Here is a 23,754-nt window from a genome sequence, read left to right on the forward strand (position 1 = left end):
TTGCAGCTACTTGCACCTCCAGATCCCTTATGGTGTGGATCGACCAGCTGGAAAGTCAGATTAAAGACGGGTTACCCAGAAAACAATTGCTGGATTCGTTCCCTGCAATGAGAGCAGCAGCAGCGTTCCTGGCGGACTCCTCGGCGGACTCTGTACGCCTAACATCTAAGGCCGCTGCTCTTTCCAACGCTGCCAGAAGAACCTTGTGGCTAAAGAGCTGGCCGGGAGATCTACAGACAAAATTAAAGTTATGTTCTATCCCCTGTGAGGGCAATTTTTTATTCGGAGAAACCCTGGATGACATCCTCCAAAAGGCGGGGGATAAGAAGAAGGGGTTTCCAAATCTGGGTCCGACTCCATTTAAACAGTCTTTTCGGAGCCGCAGATTTTTTCGTCGTAGACCCCCCAGAGAGCAGAATAAGTGGGAAGAAGGAAGGAGAAGGGATAGGGGTTACCTCTTTGGCAACACCTCCCGTGACAAAAAGTTCTCCAAATGACATTTATCCTCCGGTGGGAGGAAGACTAACATCGTTCCTTCCCGCCTGGGAAAAAATTTCCAACAACATCTGGATCCTAAATCTCATACGGTATGGCCTAAAAATAGATTTTGTGTCTTTCCCTCCCCGGAACTATGTGATAACAAAAACAAGATCTTCGGCTGCAGAACAGACTGCATTAGAGGAGGAAATCATGACCCTACTACAAAAATCGGTGATTCGGGAAATATCTCCTCAGGAGGTAGGGGAAGGTTTTTTCTCCCCTCTATTTTTAGTACCAAAGCCCGACGGGTCATTTCGGACAATTATAAATCTAAAAAACCTAAACAGATACGTCGTAAATTACAAATTCAAAATGGAGACGATAAGGTCCACTATAAAGATTCTCTTCCCGAACTGCTACATGGTCGTAATAGATCTAACCGACGCATACTATCATGTGCCCATCCACAATCAATCCCAAAAATTCCTCAGGATGGCAGTCTCCATAAAGGGCCAAATAAGGTTTTTTCAATACAAAGCTCTTCCATTCGGGATTTCAATAGCCCCACGTATATTTACGAAAATAATAGCGGAAATGATGGCCCACGTGAGGGAACAAGATATACTAATAGTCCCTTACCTGGACGACTTTCTTATCGCAAGCAACTCAGCACAAAGTTGCAGAGAAAAGAGAGACCAAGTGATGACCATCCTGAGGGACTTGGGATGGCTTATAAACATTAAAAAAATCGAAATTGGAACCCTGTCAAGTACAAGAGTTCCTAGGACTGACATTGGACTCTCGGGTCCAAGAATGCCGGCTTCCGGGTCCCAAAAAAGACAGCATATTGTCCATGATAGCGCGAACGTTACACAATCCCTCAATGACTCTAAGGAGGGCAATGTCGCTTCTGGGCTCCCTGTCCTCATGCCTACCAGCGATACCCTTTGCGCAATTTCATACAAGAGAGCTTCAGTGGCACATCCTGGAATGGCAATTGTTACTAAAAAACAAATTGGAAAGCCGGCTCACCCTAGATTCGTCAGTTATTCATTCCCTTCTCTGGTGGGGAAAAGACCAAAACCTGTCAAAGGGAGTCCCTTGGGTACCAAACATCTCTCGGATAATAACAACCGATGCAAGCCCCAAAGGGTGGGGGGCCCACCTGGGGGACAAAATAGCCCAGGGAAATTGGTCAGATCAAATACTATTAGCATCCTCAAACCAAAAAGAACTTTGGGCGGTATATCATGCTCTTCTTTTTTTCCTAGCCGATATTCAGGGACACCATGTCCGAGTTCTTTCGGACAACAAAGTGACTGTAGCCTATATAAACCACCAGGGGGGAACAAGGTCTCGTTCACTGATGAGTTCCTCAGCCAAAATTATCAAACTGGCGGAAGAAAACTTACAATCCCTCTCGGCACTACACATCCAGGGTTCAAACAACGAAAGGGCAGATTACCTGAGCCGGACTCAGTTAAAACAAGGCGAGTGGTCCCTAAACCAATCCATCTACAATCAGATCACAAAAATGTGGGGGACACCAACAATAGACCTGTTCGCCAATTGCAAAAACAAAAAAGTAGGCAAATTTTGTTCTCTAAGCCCAGAAGGGAATCCCCAGGCTCTGGATGCTTTTCTGATTCCATGGACACACAAACTGACATACGCCTTTCCGCCAACCATTCTGATTCCAGCAGTCATTCGGAAAGTCAGAGAGGACAAAACAAAAATGATCCTGATTGCCCCATTCTGGCCAAAAAGAGCATGGTTTTCCTGGCTAAGGATACTATCGATATCAGACCCGTGGGTTCTACCGGATATGCCAGACCTTCTACATCAAGGTCCAATCTTCCACCCACAGGAGTCGAACCTCCATTTGACAGCCTGGTTTTTGAACGGGGACTATTAAGACAAAGAGGTTTCTCAGATAACTTAGTGGCTACACTCTTAAAAAGTAGAAAGCCCATCACCACTAAAATTTACGGGAAGACATGGAGGAAATTCCTATCTGTCTCCAAGGTAAATATCCAGGACAGGCCTTCAATTCCTAAAATTCTGGAGTTCCTACAAAAAGGTCTGGAGCAGGGGCTGGCAGTCAGTACCCTGAAGGTACAAATAGCAGCTTTAGGAGCCTTATATAACCAAAACATTGCTGCTAACCCATGGGTAATAAGATTTATTAAGGCGGTTACAAGATCAAAACCCTTAGTTATTCAAAAAACACCCTCATGGGACCTAAATTTAGTCCTTTCAGCATTAACGGGCCCTCCATTTGAACCTATACAAACGATTTCCATAAAAACATTATCACTTAAAACTATTCTCTTAGTAGCTCTAACATCGGCGCGCCGAATAAGTGACATCCAAGCCCTCTCCTCTAATCCACCTTTCACTAAAATCTTGGATGATAGAGTCATTCTTAGACCCGACCCAGCCTATTTGCCAAAAATGGCATCAAAATTTCATAGGTCACAGGAGGTATCCGTACCATCCTTCTGTCCAGACCCGAAAAACGAGAAAGAGCTAAACTTCCATAATCTAGACGTTAGAAGATGCCTAGTCCAATACTTAGATTCCACCAGGGAGTATAGGAAGGAAGGCTCTTTGTTTGTCTGTTTTCAGGGTCCCAGAAAAGGATTCCGGGCATCCAAGGGGACTTTAGCCAGATGGATTAAGGAAGCAATAGCCTTGGCATATTCATTCTCGGGGAATACGATCCCAGATGGTATAAAAGCGCATTCCACAAGAGCAGTAGCTACCTCATGGGCTGAGAGGTCAGAGGTATCAATAGAGCAAATCTGTAAGGCGGCCACCTGGTCATCACCATCAACCTTTTTTAGGCACTATAGACTAAATCTAGCCTCTGTATCTGACTTAACCTTCGGACGAAGGGTCCTTGAGGCGGTGGTCCCTCCCTAAGCTTAATCTCTGCAATTCTCTCCGTAGTGCTGTCATGGGAGACCGAGAAAGTCATAGTTACTCACCGTTAACGGTGTTTCTCGGAGCCCATGACAGCACCTGCTTATTCCCTCCCATCACGAGTGCGGTGAGCACCTTTTTAAATATAATTTATATAATTTATATGATGTATATACTATACGTTTAGGCACGGGGTTCCTCTATTAAGAAATGTTATAAAATAATGTTCTCTCTGTTGCAACTAACCTGGAGGTCCTCTGATGCTCTGTAAACCAACTGATGCGAGGGAGAGGTACCGCCCTTTTATCTGTAGGTTTCCTGTCCCTGAAGGGCGGATCCCCTCTCTCCGTAGTGCTGTCATGGGCTCCGAGAAACACCGTTAACGGTGAGTAACTATGACTATCTCTCCTGTATGAATATGACTGGGAATCCTAAAATGCACATCTTTGTTCATCTTGTTTGTAAATCACATGTCCACGTTCAGTTAAAGCAAAATCCTTTTTTTTTTCCTTTAGGCTACCTTCCAAACTGTGTACAGACAGCGGAAGCGATGCTGGCTGCTGCAAGCATTGGGGCCATTTGGAGTGCCACGTCCCCTGATTTTGGAGTGAATGTAAGTTATATGACTTTGTTAAAGGACTTGTCCAACATAGAGATATATTGTTTGTATTAGGCTGCAGTGGTCAGGGGGCTAGAAGAGCATGCTGTGGATGTGCAGTGGTCAGGGGGCTAGAAGAGCATGCTGTGGATGTGCAGTGGTCAGGGGGTCAGAAGAGGATGCTGTGGATGTACAGTGGTCAGGGGGCTAGAAGAGGATGCTGTGGTTGTGATCAATTCATTGCTTCCAGAGCCAGCACACACCTCCGTGGGGCTGCTGCAACATATTGCTTTAACCTATGCATGTGTGAGAATAAAATATGTATTTCAATGTTGGATCACCCCTTTATCCTTTTAGAAGTTTTTTTGCTTACAATAAAATCCAAGATTGTACAATACCTGGCAATAAATAAAAGGGGGTTAGTATTAGAAAATTATTAGGGTATGTGCACACGTTGCGGATTCTGCTGCGGATTTTTCCGCAGCGGATTTGGAAAATTTACAGTGCAAAACCACTGCGGTTTTCACTGCGGATTTCATCGCGGTTTCTTCTGTGGATTCCTCTGCGGGTTTTCAACTGCACTTTCCTATTGGTGCTTGTTGAAAACCGCTGCGGAATCCGCAGAAAGAATTGACATGCTGCGGAAAATAATCCGCTGCGTTTCCGCGCGGATTTTTCCGCAGCATGTGCACAGCGGGTTTTTTTTCCCATAGGTTTACACGGTACTGTAAACTTTGGGAAAACTGCTGCGGATCCGCAGCAAAATTCGCAGCGTGTGCACATACCCTAAGAGGCTCTGTGAAGTATGAATACTGGCACATCTTCACTTAGAACTCCACATTATGCCGCTCCGTCGCCCACCAGTGCTGACATTACAGGGGCAAACCCTGTAGTTAAAGGGAACCTGTCACCTGAATTTGGCGGGACCAGTTTTGGGTCATATGGGCGGGGTTTTCGGGTGTTTGATTCACCCGTTTCTTACCCACAATATTGCCTTGCGCAGGCATGTACTCCGGAGGACAGAGAATGAACTTCAATCCAATATTGCGGCCAGCATGCAGCCAGCGGGTAAGGAAAGGGTGAATCAAACACCCGAAAACCCCACCCATATGACCCAAAACTGGTCCCGCCAAATTCAGGTGACAAGTTCCCTTTAAGAGAAATGTTATTGCCCAGTTGTTATCGTATGCCATTTCTAGGAGTAACTGTACGTTGTAGGAAATGCCAGCATTCTTAAAATAAGATGTGATCCTTGTGTCTGATTCATTTGTGTCTTTTTAATAATATACCGATTTTTAGAAGCATGCATGTGGTCGGCGCTCATAGCAATGCAACAATTCTACTACATAGGAGCGATCTGAGCTTCGCTCCTATGTAGCAGAGGCGATCGAGTTGTGCCAGCTTCCAGCCTCCCATCGAGGCTATTAAAGCATGGCAAAAGTAAAACCAAAAATGTTTAAAAAAATATGAAAAAAATAAAATATAAGTTTAAATCACCCCCCTTTCGCCCCGTTCAAAGTAAAACAATAAAAAAAAATCAAATATACACATATTTGGTATCCCCGCGTTCAGAATCGCCTTATCTAACAATAAAAAAGTTAACCTGATCGCTAAACGATGTAGCGAGAAAAAAAATTTGAAATGACAGAATTTTTTTGGCTGTCGCAATGTTGCATTAAAATGCAATAATGGGCGATCAAAAGAACGAATCTGCACCAAAATGGTGTCATTAAAAACGTCAGCTCGGCACACAAAAAATAAGCCCTCACCCAACCCTAGATCACGAAAACTTGAGACACCTCGGGTATCGGAATATGGTGCAATTTTTTATTTATTTTTTTCTAGCAAAGTTTGGAATTTTTTTTCACCACTTAGATAAAAAATAACCTAGACGTTTTTAGTGTCTATGAACTCGTAATGACCTGGAGAATCATAATGGCAGGTCAGTTTTAGCATTTAGTGAAACTAGCAAAAAAGCCAAACAAAAAACCAGTGTGGGATTGCACTTTTTTTGCAATTTCACCGCACTTGGAATTTTTTTTCCTTTTTCTAGTACATGACATGCTAAAACCAATTATGTCGTTCAAAAGTACAACTTGTCCCGCAAAAAACAAGCCCTCACATGGCCATGTTGACGGAAAAATAAAAAAGTTATGGCTCTGGGAAGGAGGGGATTGAAAAACGAAAAAACGAAAATACCCCGGGTCATGAAGGGGTTAACATCTTTTAACCACTTGAGGCTTCAAAAGCCGTGAAGCAGCAAAAAGTGACTTGACCATTATCTATGTGGCTTCTGCTTGGAAACCATCAGCATTTCATGTAGAAATTAAAAAGATGTTTATTTTGCTGTGTTTTTTTTATGCAAATGAAAAGCTGCTTTTTACATTACCAGGAACTCCTATGCGATTTCAGAAATCTCATGCATTCACTCTTTTTTTTCCCTCCTGAATTTGAGAACTGCAGTGATTTTGAAGTCTGCAGCATGTCAATTTTTTCACCTTTTTTCACCCTTAGAAAGCAATGGGAAAGGGGGAAAAACGCTGCAAAAAACATAATCGCTTTTTTCAGCGTTTTTGATGAATAAAACTTTATTAAATTACTGTAGGCAAACCGCAGCAGAAACGCTTGAAAAAATGCAGTGAAAAACAATGCCAAATGAGCAGATTTTGCTTGCAGAAAAAATGCAGCCAAATCACTGCGTGTGAACATGGCCTTATACTTCAAATCCCTTTTTGCAAGCCATAGGTTGACCCTGCAAAGCAATACTGTGAGTCATAGTTAAAGGAGTTGTCCACTACTTGGACAACCCCTTTTGAATCTGTTTGAATTTTGCAAAATAATAACATCTATGCTCAGCTCTGGTGCCGGCGCCGTTCCAGTGGTGTTGGTACTGGCTCTCCCGGAGATTGCGGTACATTGTGTCATGCTATCCCTGGGGCCAATCAATGCTGGCTTCACTCTCCCCATCTTCGGACGTATCACGTCCATCTGGAGGACGTTAGGAAGCAGCAGCTCTCACTTCTTCCAGGTGTCAATTATGTCTGTATAAGAGGAAAGTGAAGCCAGCGCTGATTGCTTGCAGGGATTGTTATGTCACACAATCCCTGAGCTAGCCAGTGCTGATACCACTGGAGTGGCGCTGGCAGCGGAGGTAAATATAATTGTTCTTATTTTACAAGGGATTGAGAACAGTGGACAATGCCCTTAAAGGGAACCTGTCACCCTCCCAGGTGTTTGTAACTAAAAGAGCCAACTTGTGCAGCGCTAATGCTGCATTCTGACAAGGTGGCTCTTTTAGTTCTTGTTCCTGCCACTGCTGAAAGAATCGTTTATCAAATTTGTCCCTCATACCTTAAAATCGCCAGAATGCAGCATTAGTGCTGCACAAGGTGGCTCTTTTAGTTACAGACGCCTGGGGGGGGGGGTGACAGGTTCCCTTTAAATACTCTCTCCTGGGATATAATATTATGTAGGAAAGCTAAATATCTTACCGCATTATTGGAGCCAAGAAACCTTCTTATAAGGGTTGTACCAACTTGTACTAAAACTACCAGTAATCAGCAAGGTATCACCCATCTTCTGATTTGGGAAGCTGTAGGTTGTAATGGGAAGGAACATCTGGATGGAGATCACTATATATCTGGTGTGACAGAGTCACTGGCTTTGTAGAGGAAGGGAGGTATGTGTCACTGCGCATGCGGCGGTCAATGATGTGAAACCGGAATGTTTTTGTGCTTCCAGCACACTAGGTGCTGAGAGGCCGCGTGCAGAGTTTTCATGTGAGCACCCGCAGTACGGGAGGGAGGGTGCTCACCATACCCCTTTCCCTGCAGGTGTTTGAGGACCTGCAGTGATGTCATGATCACGTGACTAGCACATGTGATGATATACCTAGACCTGTACTTCAGTCTGTGTGTGTGGTGCTGTGGGGAGAAGCTGTACTTCCCACAGAAGTTGAGGACTGAGAGTGGGTTTTCCCTAACAGTGTGCGGGAGAACCCTGCACAAAGGAGCACTGAACTGTTTGCTATTATTTTAGTTTTTTTTCTGTTGTGCCTGAAGGGGTGTGTTTTGTTTTAAGCACCGTGGCTTATGCTGCCTATAATAAACCCACTGGTGTTTTATGTGCACGTGCTCCTGAGTACGGGTACTATACAACAAAAAAGTGCTAGCACGCTATATGGCATTTCTGCATGGTACACACAATTTAGTTCAGTAACCAGTACCCATGAGCAAGAAGACTATCTGACCTATCATCATAGTTAAAGATCAAACACTGAAAAAAGATGATACGAAGTCCCAGAAGTATCAAAATATAAACATCTTTATTGTTAAACACATTATCAAACACAGGTGAAGGAAGTGAGATACAGAACCGCACTTGAAAAAATGCTGTGCCGAGGCGCGTCCCCAGGACATCTTGACTGCACTCAGACCGGTAAATAGCCTTCTATATTTCGTGATTTTGGTATTAGATAGCACAGGGCAATTTGAGCCAAAGGAGATGTGATGGTGCATCTTGCTAGCTATTAAACTGCAGCAAGTATAGTATTATATTGATTATGTCTCTCTATAATATTCTTATATTGAATATGTCCAGACTATGACAATTATTGGATATTCTAGATCGTAGAGTGAATATGCTCACATTGTGACACCTATGAGAGGCTATAGATTTGGTTTACTTATAATTAGAGTTCCTGGGCACGCGCCTCCCCGTTTTTTGTACAGCATTTTTTCAAGTGCGGTTCTGTATCTCACTTCCTTCACCTGTGTTTGATAATGTTTTTAATAATAAAGATGTTTATATTTTGATACTTCTGGGACTTAGTATCATCTCTTTTCAGTGTTTGACAAAAAAAGTGCTATATACACATGGTCAAAATTGTTGGTACCCCTCGTTTAATGACAGAAAAACCCACAATGGTCACAGAAATAACTTGAATCTGACAAAAGTAACAATAAATACAAGATCTATGAAAATGAACAAATGAAACGTGCCGTCTGGAGAAGGCAACCTTCAAACACGAGACAACTGGAGCAGTTTGCTCTTGAGGAGTGGGACAAAATACCTGTGGAGAAGTGCAGAAGTCTCATTGACAGTTACAGGAATCGTTTGATTGCAGTGATTGCCTCAAAAGGTTGTGCAACAAAATATTAAGATAAGGGTACCATCATTTCTGTCCAGGCCTATGTCATGAGTTTTATTTTGTTAAACATTCTGTGGAAGCATGGTTGAAAAGCAATGTCTGACTTTCATTTGTTCATTTTCATAGATTTATTATTTATTATTACTTTTGTCAATCAAGTTATTTCCGTGACCATTGTGGGGTTTTCTGTCATTAAACAAGGGGTACCAACAATTTTGACCATGTGCGTATCACTTCACTTCTAAAAGATTACTGTAGATATCCCTATGTCATCGTATTAATCGGCAGTCGCAGAGGAGGAGGCTTAAATAAATTCTGGTAATTAAGTCTTGCCTGTAACAATAATTCTCCTTGCATGCTACCATGTAGCCATCTAGTTGATTTTCTCCCCTGCATTTCTCGATCTGACCACCAGAGAGCACTAGCACCTTACTCTTCCCTTCTTCCCGACTTGAGCGCTTGTCACTTCACAAAATCTTTGAGTTCTTTTACTTGCGGAGAGGTGCAGGAAAGTGTTAACCTAATTTCCACATTTTCATATGTTGTAAATGTTCGCTTGTTCTGCAATTCTCACTTCATTAAAAATCAATCTCTTCCCATAATTCTTCATTGCCGGCCAGTCAGTTGTGCTCGTCTTGGGGTTATTGCACTAAATCATCTGATAGACCACAATGACACAGTGATGCTCCATCCCGGGAACGCTTCTGACTCATTTCTGACTGTATAATTTTGTGTTCTCTTGGCGTCATCACTCTTAATTTAACCATTGTCTTTTCTGAGTAGTCTCCTCCGGCTACTTGATTGGCATCAGAAGGGCTCTTCAGGAACACTGCAGCCTGGCCCGAGAGTTAGGAACTAGCAATTTGGTGGCATCGGCTATGCAATCTGGCATTCCAGGGTGATTACATACAGATCTGCTTAGCTGAGCATCTTCTATGTCTGAAAAACATTCCAATCTTAAAGTACCACTCCAAAGTTGTTAGGTTTTATTTCATTTTACCATCAGGTAGGTATCAGTAAGGTATGCTCCATTGGGGTAATAAAATACTTACCTGACTTTTGCCGTTTCGCACCACACAACTCCTCTTCTCCACCACCACGTGACCGGAGTTGTGACTAGTCTGTTCGCTCCAGTGTGAGGCCCAGAAGTCACTTCTCAATGTGATCAATAAACAAGAAAACAGCCACACTCTCTCGGGTTATATCTTGCAAAGGGTGATATATTTATTCACAAGTGTTGAAACATAAGTATATCTACACACACAGCAGGATTAGAAACGGAGTAACGTTTCGACCCTATTCCGGGTCTTTCTCAAACTGCAAGTAAACGTAAACTACAATTAGTGTACTGTACATATAAAAAAAAGCACGTGAAATTAATATTTACAAAAGTATATACAACTATATTCACAATCAATAATTCATAAGTCCCGTTGTAAGAGAAAAAAAAGTTCATGAGGTGCAGTAAATGCACTAAAATCCTCTCCCTGGTCTCTCGTGGGTTAGGTAATTTATGGAAAGCCATGTATAACGAGACTAGGACCGGAAATATGCTAATTAAAGAGGTTAAGTGGTCAGTTAATGCCTAGTGGTGGACTTGATGTGTGCAGGTATAAATCACCTTAAGCACTGACCTGTATAGTTGATAGTGGACGTAATGAGGTTTGGTCCCTTTAAGGGCTGTGGGTAGAGAAAGAGGGAAGGAGAATCCCTTGTAAGGAAATGTATAATCCATATGAAAAAGAGTGGCGCAGGGTATGGGGTAATTACCAACCTCCTATTGGCGTGTTGCTGGGGTATCCTGCTTCTTTAGGGTGTGTGTCTGCATTGGTGGCAGTGATTCTATTCGAGGCCATGTCAAAGGGAGGTGTGGAGCGCGGTGTGCGGCGCGCTGTGTCACCGGCGCCTGCGCAGTGTGTGACATGAGATAGAGGCTTGGAGTCTCTGTGGCTGCTGCGTATAGCTGCGCATGCGCGATACGTGCTAGAACTCCGGTATGGGGATCGCACTGTAGTTCATGGCGGCTGCGCAGTGTGGACTAGCTGTGTCTGTAGCTGTGCTGTAGCCGCGCACGCGCAGTGCGTGCTTGTGAAGTGCCAGGAGTCTGTGGATCCTCATTCTCCCCTATAGAAGGGTACCTGTCATAAACCAAAAGGCTGGGCTGCCTGAAACAGGGATGATGACTATACAAATGAGGCACAGAGTGTATGATGAGGGCTGGTGGGGATTATCACTGGTTGGGTAATTAGAGTGGAACCCAAATGATGGGTGGTAGAAAATTAGGGATTGCTCCAAAAAGTTTGTATGGACCAGAAAGAAATAATAAAATGAAAATAAAAATAATGAAATGAGAGAGAATTAAATAAAATAAAATTGTACTGAAAATACTGAAAATCAATGATATGTTGGAAGTTCGTACAAAAATATTGCAGATATAAACATGCATGTCTAGTGGGATACCGGGATAAACGGTATAGTATACTGAAAGTGAAGTGATATAGAGTAGAAATGAAATAAATGAAAAAAATGAGGTAAAATAAATGAAATAAAGTAAAAATAAAATAAGATAAATAAAATGAAATAAAAAAAATAAAAATTAAAATAAAAAATATAAAAAATAAACAATAGAAAATAATAAAAATAAAGTACAAAATAAATGAAATAAAAAATAATCAAAAATGAAAGAAAAAATGAAAAAACACGAAAAATGCTGTACCTTACCCATGGCGGGTGTTAGGAATAATTAGTCAGGTCAGTGCGTCTGTAAGAATAAATGAAGGGTTAGGACTAAAGTAATAGCTCTAGTGCATTATGACCACATCTATCCACCACTAAGTTTTCAAAAACATCCTACAAATGTATAATTCTATACAGAAGAGTAGCTCCTTAATCAATCACGAAATTCTTACAGAGTACAACGGGCACAGCAGTTCAACTATGAATCTCAAGTTGATAGATCCAGTTCCCTATTGAGTCCCTTTGGTGTGATGGTTTGTAATGTGTGTATCCAGTAGGCTTCCCTCTCTCTAAGTAGTTTATTGTGGTTGCCGCCCCTCCTTGGTCTCTCGACCTGTTCCACAACTTGTAATCTTAGTTGTGAAACTGAGTGTTTTGCTGATATGAAGTGTTCTGGAATGGGTAACCACGTCTTTTTGCACCTAATTGTGGATTTGTGGCTTGATATGCAGTCGCGGACGTGTTGTGGTGTTTCGCCTACATACATAAGGCCGCAGGGGCACATGACTGCATACACCACAAAAATAGATTCGCATGTAAAGAAACCTTTTGCCTTGTATCTCTAGCCAGAATGGGAGTGAATGACATCCTCCCCTTTAATGACGTTTGAACAACATGCACATCCCAGACATGGGTAAGTCCCCACTCGTTTTGAGCCAATGAAACTTTGTTTGGGTTGTTTTGTTAGGCTGCCAATGTCCGCCTTAACCCATTGATCCCTTAGGTTAGGTGGTTTTCTTTTGCACATAAGTGCTGGATTTTTGAAGGCTTCAATGTCAGGATATGACCTGTGGAGAAGTGGCCAGTGTTTATTAATTATATTGTAGAGTTTAGGCATTATCGGGTGGTGGGTATGTACAAAGGGAATACGTTCAGGTTTGGCGGATGTGTTGCGGGAAGGTGTAGGTTCCAGGGCTCTCTGTATTTCGATGTTTAGGAGTTGTTCTGGATAATTTCTGTCTTTAAATTTGTCAGACATTTCATTAAGACGAGTTTCTAGTAGATTTTTATCGGACACAATTCTTTTGACCCTTTGGAATTGGGAGCGGGGCAAACTATTCTTAGTGGATCTTGGGTGACAGCTGGTATACAGTAAAAGGTTATTTGAGTCAGTTGGTTTGGTAAAAATATCTGTCTCCAATTTACCTGTGTTGTTTCTAATGACCATTGTATCTAGGAATGAGATTTTGGTCAAATTCCAGGTCAGGGTGAATTGGAGTTCAGGTCTAACCGAATTAATGAAGTTATGAAAGGAGGATAGACTTTCAGGGGTGCCTTCCCATAGACAAAAGATATCGTCTATGAATCTGATCCAACTTTTGGCAGGAGTTCTGAAGAGCTCATTTGTGTAAATGAAGGTGCATTCGAATGCATCCATATATGAATTTGCGTATGCAGGTGCTACGTTCGCGCCCATAGCGGTCCCACAGATCTGCAAATAGTACTGATCGCCAAAAAGAAAAAAGTTATTGTACAGGACAATTGTCAGTAGCTCTAGGCAAAATTGTTGTGAATTATGTGGCAAATCTGAGCTTTTGAGAAGGTCTTGTACTGCTTGGAGGCTCTGGGAATGTTGTATAGATGTGTACAGACTTTTGACATCAAAGGTGGCCAGGATACACTGTTGTGAGAGGTTGGGAAATCCTCTAATAATCTCCAAGAAGTGACTCGTGTCCAAAATGAAGGATCTGGTTCGTTTTGTGAGGGGTGTAAGGATTTTTTCTAAAAAGACGGATAGTGGGGACAGGATGGAATCTGTGGATGCCACTATAGGTCTACCCGGGGGGGTTTGTGAGGGATTTGTGTATTTTTGGTAAGATATAAAAAACCGGGGTTACAGGATGTTGATTAATTAGAAAGGTTGCTGTTTTTTGGTCTATTGTGTTAGAGGTCAAATATCTGTTTAATGTTGATTCTATCTTCCTCTTAATGTCACTAGTCGGATCATGGGTGATCCGTTTGTATGTCGGTACATCAGATAGTGGGTTCTTGATTTCCCTGATGTAGTCTGTTTGGTTCATAATTACTATAGCCCCTCCTTTGTCTGCTGGTTTGATAGTTATGTGCTTGTTGCTCTTGAGTGACTGTATGGCTTGTTTCTCTAGATCTGATATGTTGTTACGTGTCGGGAAGGCCCCCTTACTGTGTTGTTCTAATACCTGGTTAATGTCCTTTTGTGTAAGGTCAATGTATGTCTCTGTGGTGTGGTAGCCCCGTGGTGGGTTGAAACTGCTCACATTGCGTAACCCCACCATGGAAATGGAAAGTTCAGGAATCTGGAGTGTAGTGTTCCTTGTTAGCGGATCCTGTTGAAGTCCAAAATGTGTTTTCAGGCGAATGCTACGGAAAAAGCATTGTAGATCTTGATCAAGTCTAAATTTACCCCAAGGTGGGGTGGGGCAAAAAGAGAGACCCCGCTGTAGGACAGTCAGTTCGGATGGGGTTAGTGTGTAATCGGAAATGTTGATAACCGAGTTGATGGTCCTACCTGAGATCGTGTTGTCATCCGCTCTGGAACTATTGTAGTGGCCCCTCCTGGTCGGTCTCCTCCTGTTGTCTGTGAGTTGTGCCTCCTGGGCGGACGACCTGATAAAAAACGAGCTTGTGGATGGCTGCTGGTGGATCCTTTGCTGTCTGAACTGAAGGAATCTGGTCTTCTGTTGCCATAATTTCCATGTCTGTAGGCCCCACTCGGTGAATCGTTCCATCTATAAACGCGGTCCTGTTGGTAATCGTCCGAGTCCCTCTGGAATTTTGCTCTTTTTCTGTCTTGTAGACTTTTATGATTGTCATCGATGATTTTATCTGTTTTGGTCTTCAATATTTGACAATCTGTTGTAGAAAGAGTAGAGGTTAGCTGTTCTTCAATGGCGGACACCTTCTTCTCAGATTCACTGTGTGGAGAGAATCAATAGTTAACAGAATAATATCCAATGAGCATTTATTCAAAATTTGTTTGAACTTTTCACAAAATTCCGGGTTGTCCGAGAAAAGTGTGGGGCGCAGATGTCATCGGAGGCCCCGTGGTATCCTGCTTTGCCTGTAATACTCTGCCAGAGAGATAGAGTGAAGGTCATAGGATATAAGCTTTCTTCGTTCCTTTTCGTAGTCTCTGGTTCTAATTTCGTGGGCGGGAACCTTTAGGAAATCGCCCGGGTTCGTGACCTTAGAAAGGATTCTTGTGGCCGTTGATTCATCAAACGCAAACGTCTTGGTTGTCATCGGGGTGCAGGTGCTGCTGCCACTTCTCAATGTGAGTCAGTGAGACCCAGATCGCAGCTCTCATAGACTTACACTAAAGATGGCTACTTCCTCTATTAATGTATGATGTACTGGCAAATAGGTTCAGTCACAAGATGGTGAAGTGTGACTGAAGCAGCTCTGGAAACGGCAGAGGACCTGATCGGTAAGCATATTAATACACCCAGGTACATATGATGCCAGTACCTAACCAATGGTGAAATAAAACAAGACACCGGATTCTTCCCATCTGCGTCCGTGTCAATGGTGCCCATTTTGAACCCTTTTTACTTTTTCATCATTTCAGTTAATTTGGTTAAGGACTTCTTTACATGGGTAATAACACTTTCTTCTGAACATTGCAGCCATGGTCACACTGACCAAACCCCCATTCATAGTTTGATCACAGATTTTTGGTCTATAATATAATCGTTGTAGGCAGCCATCTTTCTGAACTGGAGATGTGAAGGCAATATGCAACTTTTATCGGGATCTACCAATATTTATTGCGACTCCGTACAGTATGCAGCAGTTTGGGAAATAATATCTAAATATAATATCTATGATAGCTAAAAGCTGTATACCTGATGCGTGTAGACCTGATGAAGGCCATTGGGCCCCCTTCAGGTGAGCGTAAGGCCATGTTCACACGTTCAGTATTTGGTCAGTATTTTACCTCAGGATTTGTAGGCCAAAACCAGGAGAGGAACAATCAGAGGAAAAGTATAATAGAAACACGTCACCACTAGTGTTGAGCGATACTTTCCGATATCGGAAAGTATCGGTATCGGAAAGTATCGGCCGATACCGTCAAAATATCGGATCCAATCCGATACCGATACCCGATCCCAATGCAAGTCAATGGGACGAAAATATCGGAATTAAAATAAACCCTTTATAAACTTGTAGGTTCATTCTACATGAAGGAAAACAACTAAGAATAATGTAGGATGTATTGGGGGACGTGGCGGAGACATTAAAGGCACAGAGGTTTAGCCCAATGTAATAGAATAGCAGGTTTTTGTTTTTTTTTTATGACGTTCGGCGGTAGAAAGATTTAGACTATGTTAATTTTTTTTTATTTTGTCAGATATTGATGTTTCACTACTTCCACGCCCTTCACCTTCTTTTTTACTTCTCCCACACTTTCTTCTTCATTATCCTCATCATCAGCTTCTTTGACATCAACTTCTTCACCTTATTCATCTTCTTCTTCATCTTCTACCTATTATTTTTTTGGTTACATTGTTCATATTCTTTTTATTTTACTATTATCTTCATCATATTCTACTTCTTCATCATATTCTTATTTGTGACAGGCATTCCCGTAGTTGTTATCTATAAAAGTTTGAAGATTACACCTTCCGTTCTGCCTGTCACAAAACAGTTACATTTGTCCGCGTTCAGTTTGGCCTGCAGCATCAGGCTTTATCCAGGGGCACCACGAGGAGGAACGGACTCACCCCCATACACTGCTTAGTCTTCTTCTGCTTATAATTTAGATAACTGATATTTAGTGTTATGCTTAATGTTCTTCTGCTCTTTGTTCTGCAGCCTCTTGTTCTTCTGCTTCTCCGTCTTCCAGGTCGTCGTCGTCTCCAGGGTCGTCGTCTCCGGGGTCGTCGTCATCGGGGTGGTCTTCAGGGTCGTCGTCTCCGGGGTCGTCGTCATCAGGGTGGTCTTCGGGGTCATCGTCTCCAGGGTCGTCGTCATCACAGTGGTTGTCGTCTCTGGTGTCGTCGTCATCTTAGGGGTGGTCTTCCGGGTCATCGTGTTTAGTCTCTTGAACTTGGAAATGTAGCAGAAGGTACAAGAAGGCTGAGAAAATGCCGAGAACCAGCTGATGGAACTGGAACTCGGATGGCTACCCGAAGGTCCAAGAGCCAATGGAACTACCGAGGACCAGCTGACGTTACTGGAACTCGGTTACTAAGCAGGAGGTACCCGTGCCTGAAAGCACTACCAAGGACCACCTGACGTTGGTGGAACTCGGATACCCAGAGGGAGGCACCTAAGCCAAAGGCTCTGCCCGGAACCAGCTGACGGTACTGGAACCAGGATGGGGAGCAGAAGGTACAAGAGCAAAAGACACTGCCGAGAACCAGCTGACGGTGCTGGAACCCGGATGGGTAGCCGAAGGTCCAAGAGCCAATGGAACTACCGAGGACCAGCTGACGTTACTGGAACCCGGTTACTAAGCAGGAGGTACCCGTGCCTGAAAGCACTACCAAGGACCACCTGACGTTGGTGGAACTCGGATACCCAGAGGGAGGCACCTAAGCCAAAGGCTCTGCCCGGAACCAGCTGACGGTACTGGAACCAGGATGGGGAGCAGAAGGTACAAGAGCAAGTGTCTGCGTGGCTTTTGCAGGACACGATGCCGGCTGCACAGCAGGGGAACAGCTGGCGGTGCTGAACCCCACTGACACATTGGCTGGTGTTTTTCTCTGTGCAGCTAGCAGTACCGGGCCCCAACTGGCGGTGTTGGAGCCCGGGGTCAGCAGGAGGAGGAGATGGAGCAGAGTGTAGGCCGAAGCCTGCACTGGCGGCAGCTTTTGGGTCTGTTGTGCCTGCGTGGCAGTTGCAGGACACGTTGCCGGCTGCACAGCAGGGGAACAGCTGGCGGTGCTGAACCCCACTGACACATTGGCTGGTGTTTTTCTCTGTGCAGCTAGCAGTACCGGGCCCCAACTGGCGGTGTTGGAGCCCAGGGCTCTGCAGGGGGAGCAGAGTGTAGGCCGAAGCCTAATTGAACCAATTTCAAAGGTAACCTTTAACCCCCCCTCAGGGGTTACAAAGTAGAAGAGCCACAGCTTATGCAGCAGTAGTGCTGCACAAGTCAAAGGTTGCTCTTTTAATTTCGCTCCTTGCACACGCTGAATGAAACACGTATAACATTTAGCCCTTTAAACAGTCAAACTGTGTTGGAGGCGCGAGTTCCCTTTGTAATGAGACGCAGCACAGATGTCAAGAATCCCACCTTGGTGCTGGGTGCAGCCTCCTGAGCGTTGTTATTTGCTGTACAGGAGTCTGCGCTGTCGTGTGATCCCCTGGCCTAGCGCTGTTAGCGCTGCCCATGTTCTGGCATCATTTAATGTCGGCCGGTGCGGTTCGCGATGACCATGAATCCCAGCCCCGCAGTGTCTTAACATTGTTAAAACACTGCGGGGCTGGGATTCAGGGCCTGGCGCAGCACATATGTTCGCCTCTGACACTCGGGTCCTTACACCCGCTTCAGACTGTGCGGCGTCATCTGATCCCTTATCGCATGCCACGGCCATGAAGCCGCACAGTCCGCAGAAGGCGGAAGGAGATGAGGGACAGGCGAACTGATGCACTGATCATGCCCGTCAATCACACCCTCGCAGTCCCAATAAATAAGACAACGAGGGGCGTTGTGTGGGTCAGGGCGGCCGCAGAGGCGCAGGCAGCCAAACAATGATGCCAGAAGACGGGCAGCGCTACCAAGGGGGTTGCAGCGTGTCATTACAAAGGAAAGTCACACCACCGGGACGGTTAAATGGTCACACAGAGGACACATTTTAGACGTGTTTTCAGTTCCACATGTGCGAGGAGAATACGTTTATGAGCCACCTTGCACACATGCAGCATTACCGCTGTACAAGGTGGCCTTTAAAACGTACAAACGCCTGGGGGAGGGGGGACAGGTTCCCTTCAATTTCAGTTCTTGTGTCTGCGTGGCTTTTGCAGGACACGATGCCGGCTGCACAGCAGGGGAACATGTTGTGAATTTGGATTCTGGGCTCCCCCGGTGGCCGCTTGTGGAATTGGACTTGTCATCCTCTTTCCTGTTTCACCTGTTTCCATCAGTAGTGGGTGTCGCTATTTAAGCTCATTTCTCTGGTGGTTTCTTGCCGGTCAACAATGTTATCTGATGCCTCTCAGTGCTTGTTCCTGCTTCTGACAACTACTAGATAAGTTGGACTTTTGTCCATGTTTCGTTTTGCCTATTTGTTCCAGTTCACAGCTGAAGTTTTGTTACTGTGTCTGGAAAGCTCTCGTTGATCAGGGATTGCTACTCTGGTGTTATGAGTTAATGCCAGAGTTTAAGGTAATCTCTGGATGGTGTTTTGTTAGTGTTTTTCTGCTGACCATGAAAGTATACTATCTGTCTTCTGCTATCTAGTAAGCGGACCTCAAATTTGCTAAAGACTATTTTCCTGCTGCGTTTGTTGTTTCATCTGAACTCACCGTCATTATATGTGGGGGGCTACTGTCTTCTTTGGAATATTTCTCTAGAGGTGAGCCAGGTCTTATATTTCCCTCTGCTAGCTATTTAGGTCTTAGGCCAGAGCTGGGCATCTAGCAATAAATAGGAAATGCTACCTGGCTATTACTAGTTGCGCGGCAGGCTTAGTTCATGGTCAGTATAGTTCCGTCTTCCGAGAGCTTGTCCCTCTATAGGCTTGCTATGATCTCTGCCTGCAGAGATCATGACAGTTTGACCGGCCAATAAAGTGTTAAAGACCCAGGTTGAGAAAGGAGAGTTATAAGAAGTCTGCTGGAATTTTTTTTTTTTTTTTTTTTTTTTCCTCCAGTTTGCCTTGCTGCAGTCTTTTTTCTCTCTCTCCTCCTAATCTCTGTATGGCTCTGTGTGCACCTGACAATAATGGATCTTCAGAGTGTAACTGCGGGTTTGAATAATCTCATCACGAAAGTACAAAATTTACAAGATTTTGTGGTACATGCTCCAGTATCTGAGCCGAGAATTCCTTTGCCGGAGTTCTTCACAGGGAATAGAGCTAGCTTCCAGAATTTCCGAAATAATTGTAAGCTTTATTTGTCCCTGAAGTCTCGTTCAGCTGGAGACCCTGCTCAGCAGGTTAGGATTGTGATTTCCTTGCTCAGGGGTGACCCTCAAGATTGGGCCTTCTCATTGCCAGCAGGGGATCCTGCGTTGCGCGATGTGGATGCGTTTTTTCTGGCCTTGGGCTTGCTTTATGAGGAACCTCATTTGGAACTTCAGGCAGAAAAAACTTTGATGGCACTATCTCAGGGGCAAGACGAAGCTGAGGTTTACTGCCAAAAATTCCGTAAATGGTCTGTGCTTACTCAGTGGAATGAGTGCGCCTTGGCGGCAACTTTCAGAGAAGGTCTCTCTGATGCCGTTAAGGATGTTATGGTGGGGTTCCCTGTGCCTGCAGGTCTGAATGAGTCCATGACAATGGCTATTCAGATTGATAGGCGTCTGCGGGAGCGCAAACCGGTGCACCATCTGGCGGTGTCTATGGAAAAGACGCCAGAAAGTATGCAGTGTGATAGAATTCTGTCCAGGAGCGAGCGACAGAATTTTAGACGGAAGAATGGATTGTGCTTCTATTGTGGGGATTCTACTCATGTTATATCAGCATGCTCTAGGCGTACAAAGAAGCTTGATAAGTCTGTTTCCATTGGCACCATTCAGTCTAAGTTTATTTTGTCTGTAACCCTGATTTGCTCTTTGTCATCCATTGTCACGGACGCCTATGTTGACTCTGGCGCCGCTCTGAGTCTTATGGATTGGTCCTTTGCCAATCGTTGTGGTTTTGATTTAGAGCCTTTGGAGACTCTTATTCCTCTGAAGGGGATTGACTCCACCCCATTGGCTAATAATAAACCACAATACTGGACACAAGTAACCATGCGTATCAATCCGGATCACCAGGAGATTATTCGTTTCCTGGTGCTGTATAATTTACATGACGATTTGGTACTGGGATTGCCATGGTTGCAGTCTCACAATCCAGTCTTGGACTGGAGAGCAATGTCTGTGTTGAGCTGGGGATGTAAGGGTATTCATGGGGACTTACCTTTGGTTTCTATTTCGTCGTCCATTCCCTCTGAAGTCCCTGAGTTCCTCTCTGATTATCAAGACGTCTTTGACGAACCCAAGCTTGGGTCGTTACCTCCGCACCGTGAGTGCGATTGTGCCATAGATTTGATACCGGGTTGCAAATATCCAAAGGGTCGTTTGTTTAATCTGTCTGTGCCGGAACATGCTGCTATGCGGGAATATATAAAGGAGTCTTTGGAAAAGGGACATATTCGTCCATCTTCTTCTCCCTTGGGAGCTGGGTTTTTCTTTGTCTCAAAAAAGGACGGCTCTTTGAGACCATGTATTGATTTTCGGCTTCTGAATAAGATCACTGTTAAGTACCAATACCCTTTGCCATTGCTTACTGATTTGTTTGCTCGTATAGAGGGTGCTAAGTGGTTCTCTAAAATTGATCTTCGTGGGGCGTATAATTTGGTGCGGATCAGGCAGGGGGATGAGTGGAAGACCGCATTTAATACGCCCGAGGGCCACTTTGAGTATTTGGTCATGCCTTTTGGTCTTTCTAATGCCCCTTCAGTTTTCCAGTCTTTTATGCATGATATTTTCCGCGATTTTCTGGATAAATTTATGATAATATATCTGGATGATATTCTGATTTTTTCTGATGACTGGGACTCTCATGTCCAGCAGGTCAGGAGAGTTTTTCAGGTTCTGCGGTCTAATTCTTTATGTGTGAAGGGGTCTAAGTGCGTTTTTGGGGTCCAGAAAATTTCCTTTTTGGGGTATATTTTTTCTCCCTCTTCCATTGAGATGGATCCCGTCAAGGTGCAGGCTATTTGTGACTGGACTCAGCCCTCCTCTCTTAAGGGTCTTCAGAGATTTTTGGGCTTTGCCAACTTTTACCGCCGATTTATTGCTGGTTTTTCGGATGTCGTTAAACCACTGACTGATTTGACCAGACATGGCGCTGATGTTGCTAATTGGTCCCCTCATGCTGTAGAGGCCTTTCAGGAGCTTAAGCACCGTTTTGCCTCTGCCCCTGTGTTACGTCAGCCTGATGTGAATCTGCCTTTTCAGGTTGAGGTTGACGCTTCGGAGATCGGAGCTGGGGCAGTGTTGTCGCAGAAAGGTTCCGACTGCTCCGTCATTAGGCCTTGTGCCTTCTTTTCTCGCAAATTTTCGCCCGCAGAGCGGAATTATGATGTTGGGAATAGGGAGCTTTTGGCCATGAAGTGGGCGTTTGAGGAGTGGCGCCATTGGCTAGAGGGGGCTAAGCATCAGGTGGTGGTATTGACTGACCACAAAAATTTGATTTATCTTGAGACTGCCAGGCGCCTGAATCCTAGACAGGCGCGCTGGTCTTTATTTTTTTCTCGCTTTAATTTTGTGGTGTCATACCTACCGGGTTCTAAGAATGTTAAGGCAGATGCCCTTTCTAGGAGTTTTGACCCGGACTCTCCTGGTAATGCTGAACCCACAGGTATCCTTAGGGAGGGAGTAATTTTGTCGGCCGTTTCTCCTGATCTGCGGCGGTCCTTGCAAGAGTTTCAGGCGGATAGACCGGATCGTTGTCCGCCTGATAGACTGTTTGTTCCGGATGATTGGACCAGTAGAGTCATCTCTGAGGTACATTCTTCTGCATTGGCAGGTCATCCCGGAATTTTTGGTACCAGGGATTTGGTGGCAAGATCCTTCTGGTGGCCTTCCCTGTCACGAGATGTGCGAGTCTTTGTGCAGTCATGTGACATTTGTGCTCGGGCCAAGTCTTGTAGTTCTCGGGCTAGCGGACTGCTGTTGCTCTTGCCTATTCCTAAGAGGCCTTGGACACACATCTCGATGGATTTTATTTCAGATCTGCCTGTTTCCCAGAAGATGTCTGTCATCTGGGTGGTCTGTGACCGTTTCTCTAAAATGGTCCATTTGGTTCCTCTGCCCAAGTTGCCTTCTTCTTCTGAGTTGGTTCCTCTGTTTTTTCAGAATGTTGTCCGATTGCACGGTATTCCTGAGAATATTGTTTCTGACAGAGGTACCCAATTTGTGTCTAGATTTTGGCGGGCATTCTGTGCTAGGATGGGCATAGATTTGTCTTTTTCATCTGCTTTTCACCCTCAGACTAATGGCCAGACCGAGCGGACTAATCAGACCCTGGAGACATATCTGAGGTGTTTTGTCTCTGCTGACCAGGATGATTGGGTTGCTTTTTTGCCATTGGCAGAGTTCGCCCTCAATAATCGGGCCAGCTCTTCCACCTTGGTGTCCCCGTTTTTCTGTAATTCGGGGTTTCACCCTCGATTTTCCTCCGGTCAGGTGGAATCCTCGGATTGTCCTGGAGTGGATGCGGTGGTGGAGAGATTGCATCACATCTGGGGGCAGGTTATGGACAATTTGAAGTTGTCCCAGGAGAAGACTCAGCGTTTTGCCAACCGTCATCGTCGTGTTGGTTCTCGGCTTTGTGTTGGAGATTTGGTGTGGTTGTCTTCTCGTTTTGTCCCTATGAGGGTCTCTTCTCCTAAGTTTAAACCTCGGTTCATCGGCCCTTATAGAATATTGGAGATTCTTAATCCTGTTTCTTTCCGTTTGGACCTCCCTGCGTCCTTTTCCATTCATAACGTTTTTCATCGGTCGTTATTGCGCAGGTATGAGGTACCTGTTGTACCTTCAGTTGAGCCTCCTGCTCCGGTGTTGGTGGAGGGTGAGTTGGAGTACGTTGTGGAGAAAATTTTGGACTCTCGTGTTTCCAGACGGAGACTCCAGTATCTGGTCAATTGGAAGGGTTACGGCCAGGAGGATAATTCTTGGGTCAATGCATCTGATGTTCATGCTTCTGATCTTGTTCGTGCCTTCCATAGG

The 23,754-nt window shown here is 44.4% G+C and overlaps 2 protein-coding genes across 2 annotated transcripts in view; one reads left to right on the plus strand and one right to left on the minus strand.

Moving 5' to 3' along the window:
* Positions 1-23,754, plus strand: part of AACS (acetoacetyl-CoA synthetase) — a 157,586-nt gene that overhangs the window by 47,399 nt on the left and 86,433 nt on the right. Inside the window, exon 5 of the mRNA XM_077293263.1 lies at positions 3,921-4,018. Coding sequence (XP_077149378.1) covers positions 3,921-4,018 — 98 coding nt within the window. The remainder of the gene's footprint in view (positions 1-3,920; positions 4,019-23,754) is intronic.
* LOC143811948 (uncharacterized) overlaps positions 13,030-23,754 on the minus strand; it is a 230,289-nt gene continuing 219,564 nt past the window's right edge. Inside the window, exon 2 of the mRNA XM_077293264.1 lies at positions 13,030-16,334. Within this exon, the coding sequence (XP_077149379.1) occupies positions 13,664-14,596 (933 nt within the window). The 5' untranslated portion in view covers positions 14,597-16,334 and the 3' untranslated portion in view covers positions 13,030-13,663. The remainder of the gene's footprint in view (positions 16,335-23,754) is intronic.

The sequence above is a fragment of the Ranitomeya variabilis genome, chromosome 1 (assembly GCF_051348905.1).
Source record: "Ranitomeya variabilis isolate aRanVar5 chromosome 1, aRanVar5.hap1, whole genome shotgun sequence".
Lineage (NCBI taxonomy): Eukaryota > Metazoa > Chordata > Amphibia > Anura > Dendrobatidae > Ranitomeya > Ranitomeya variabilis.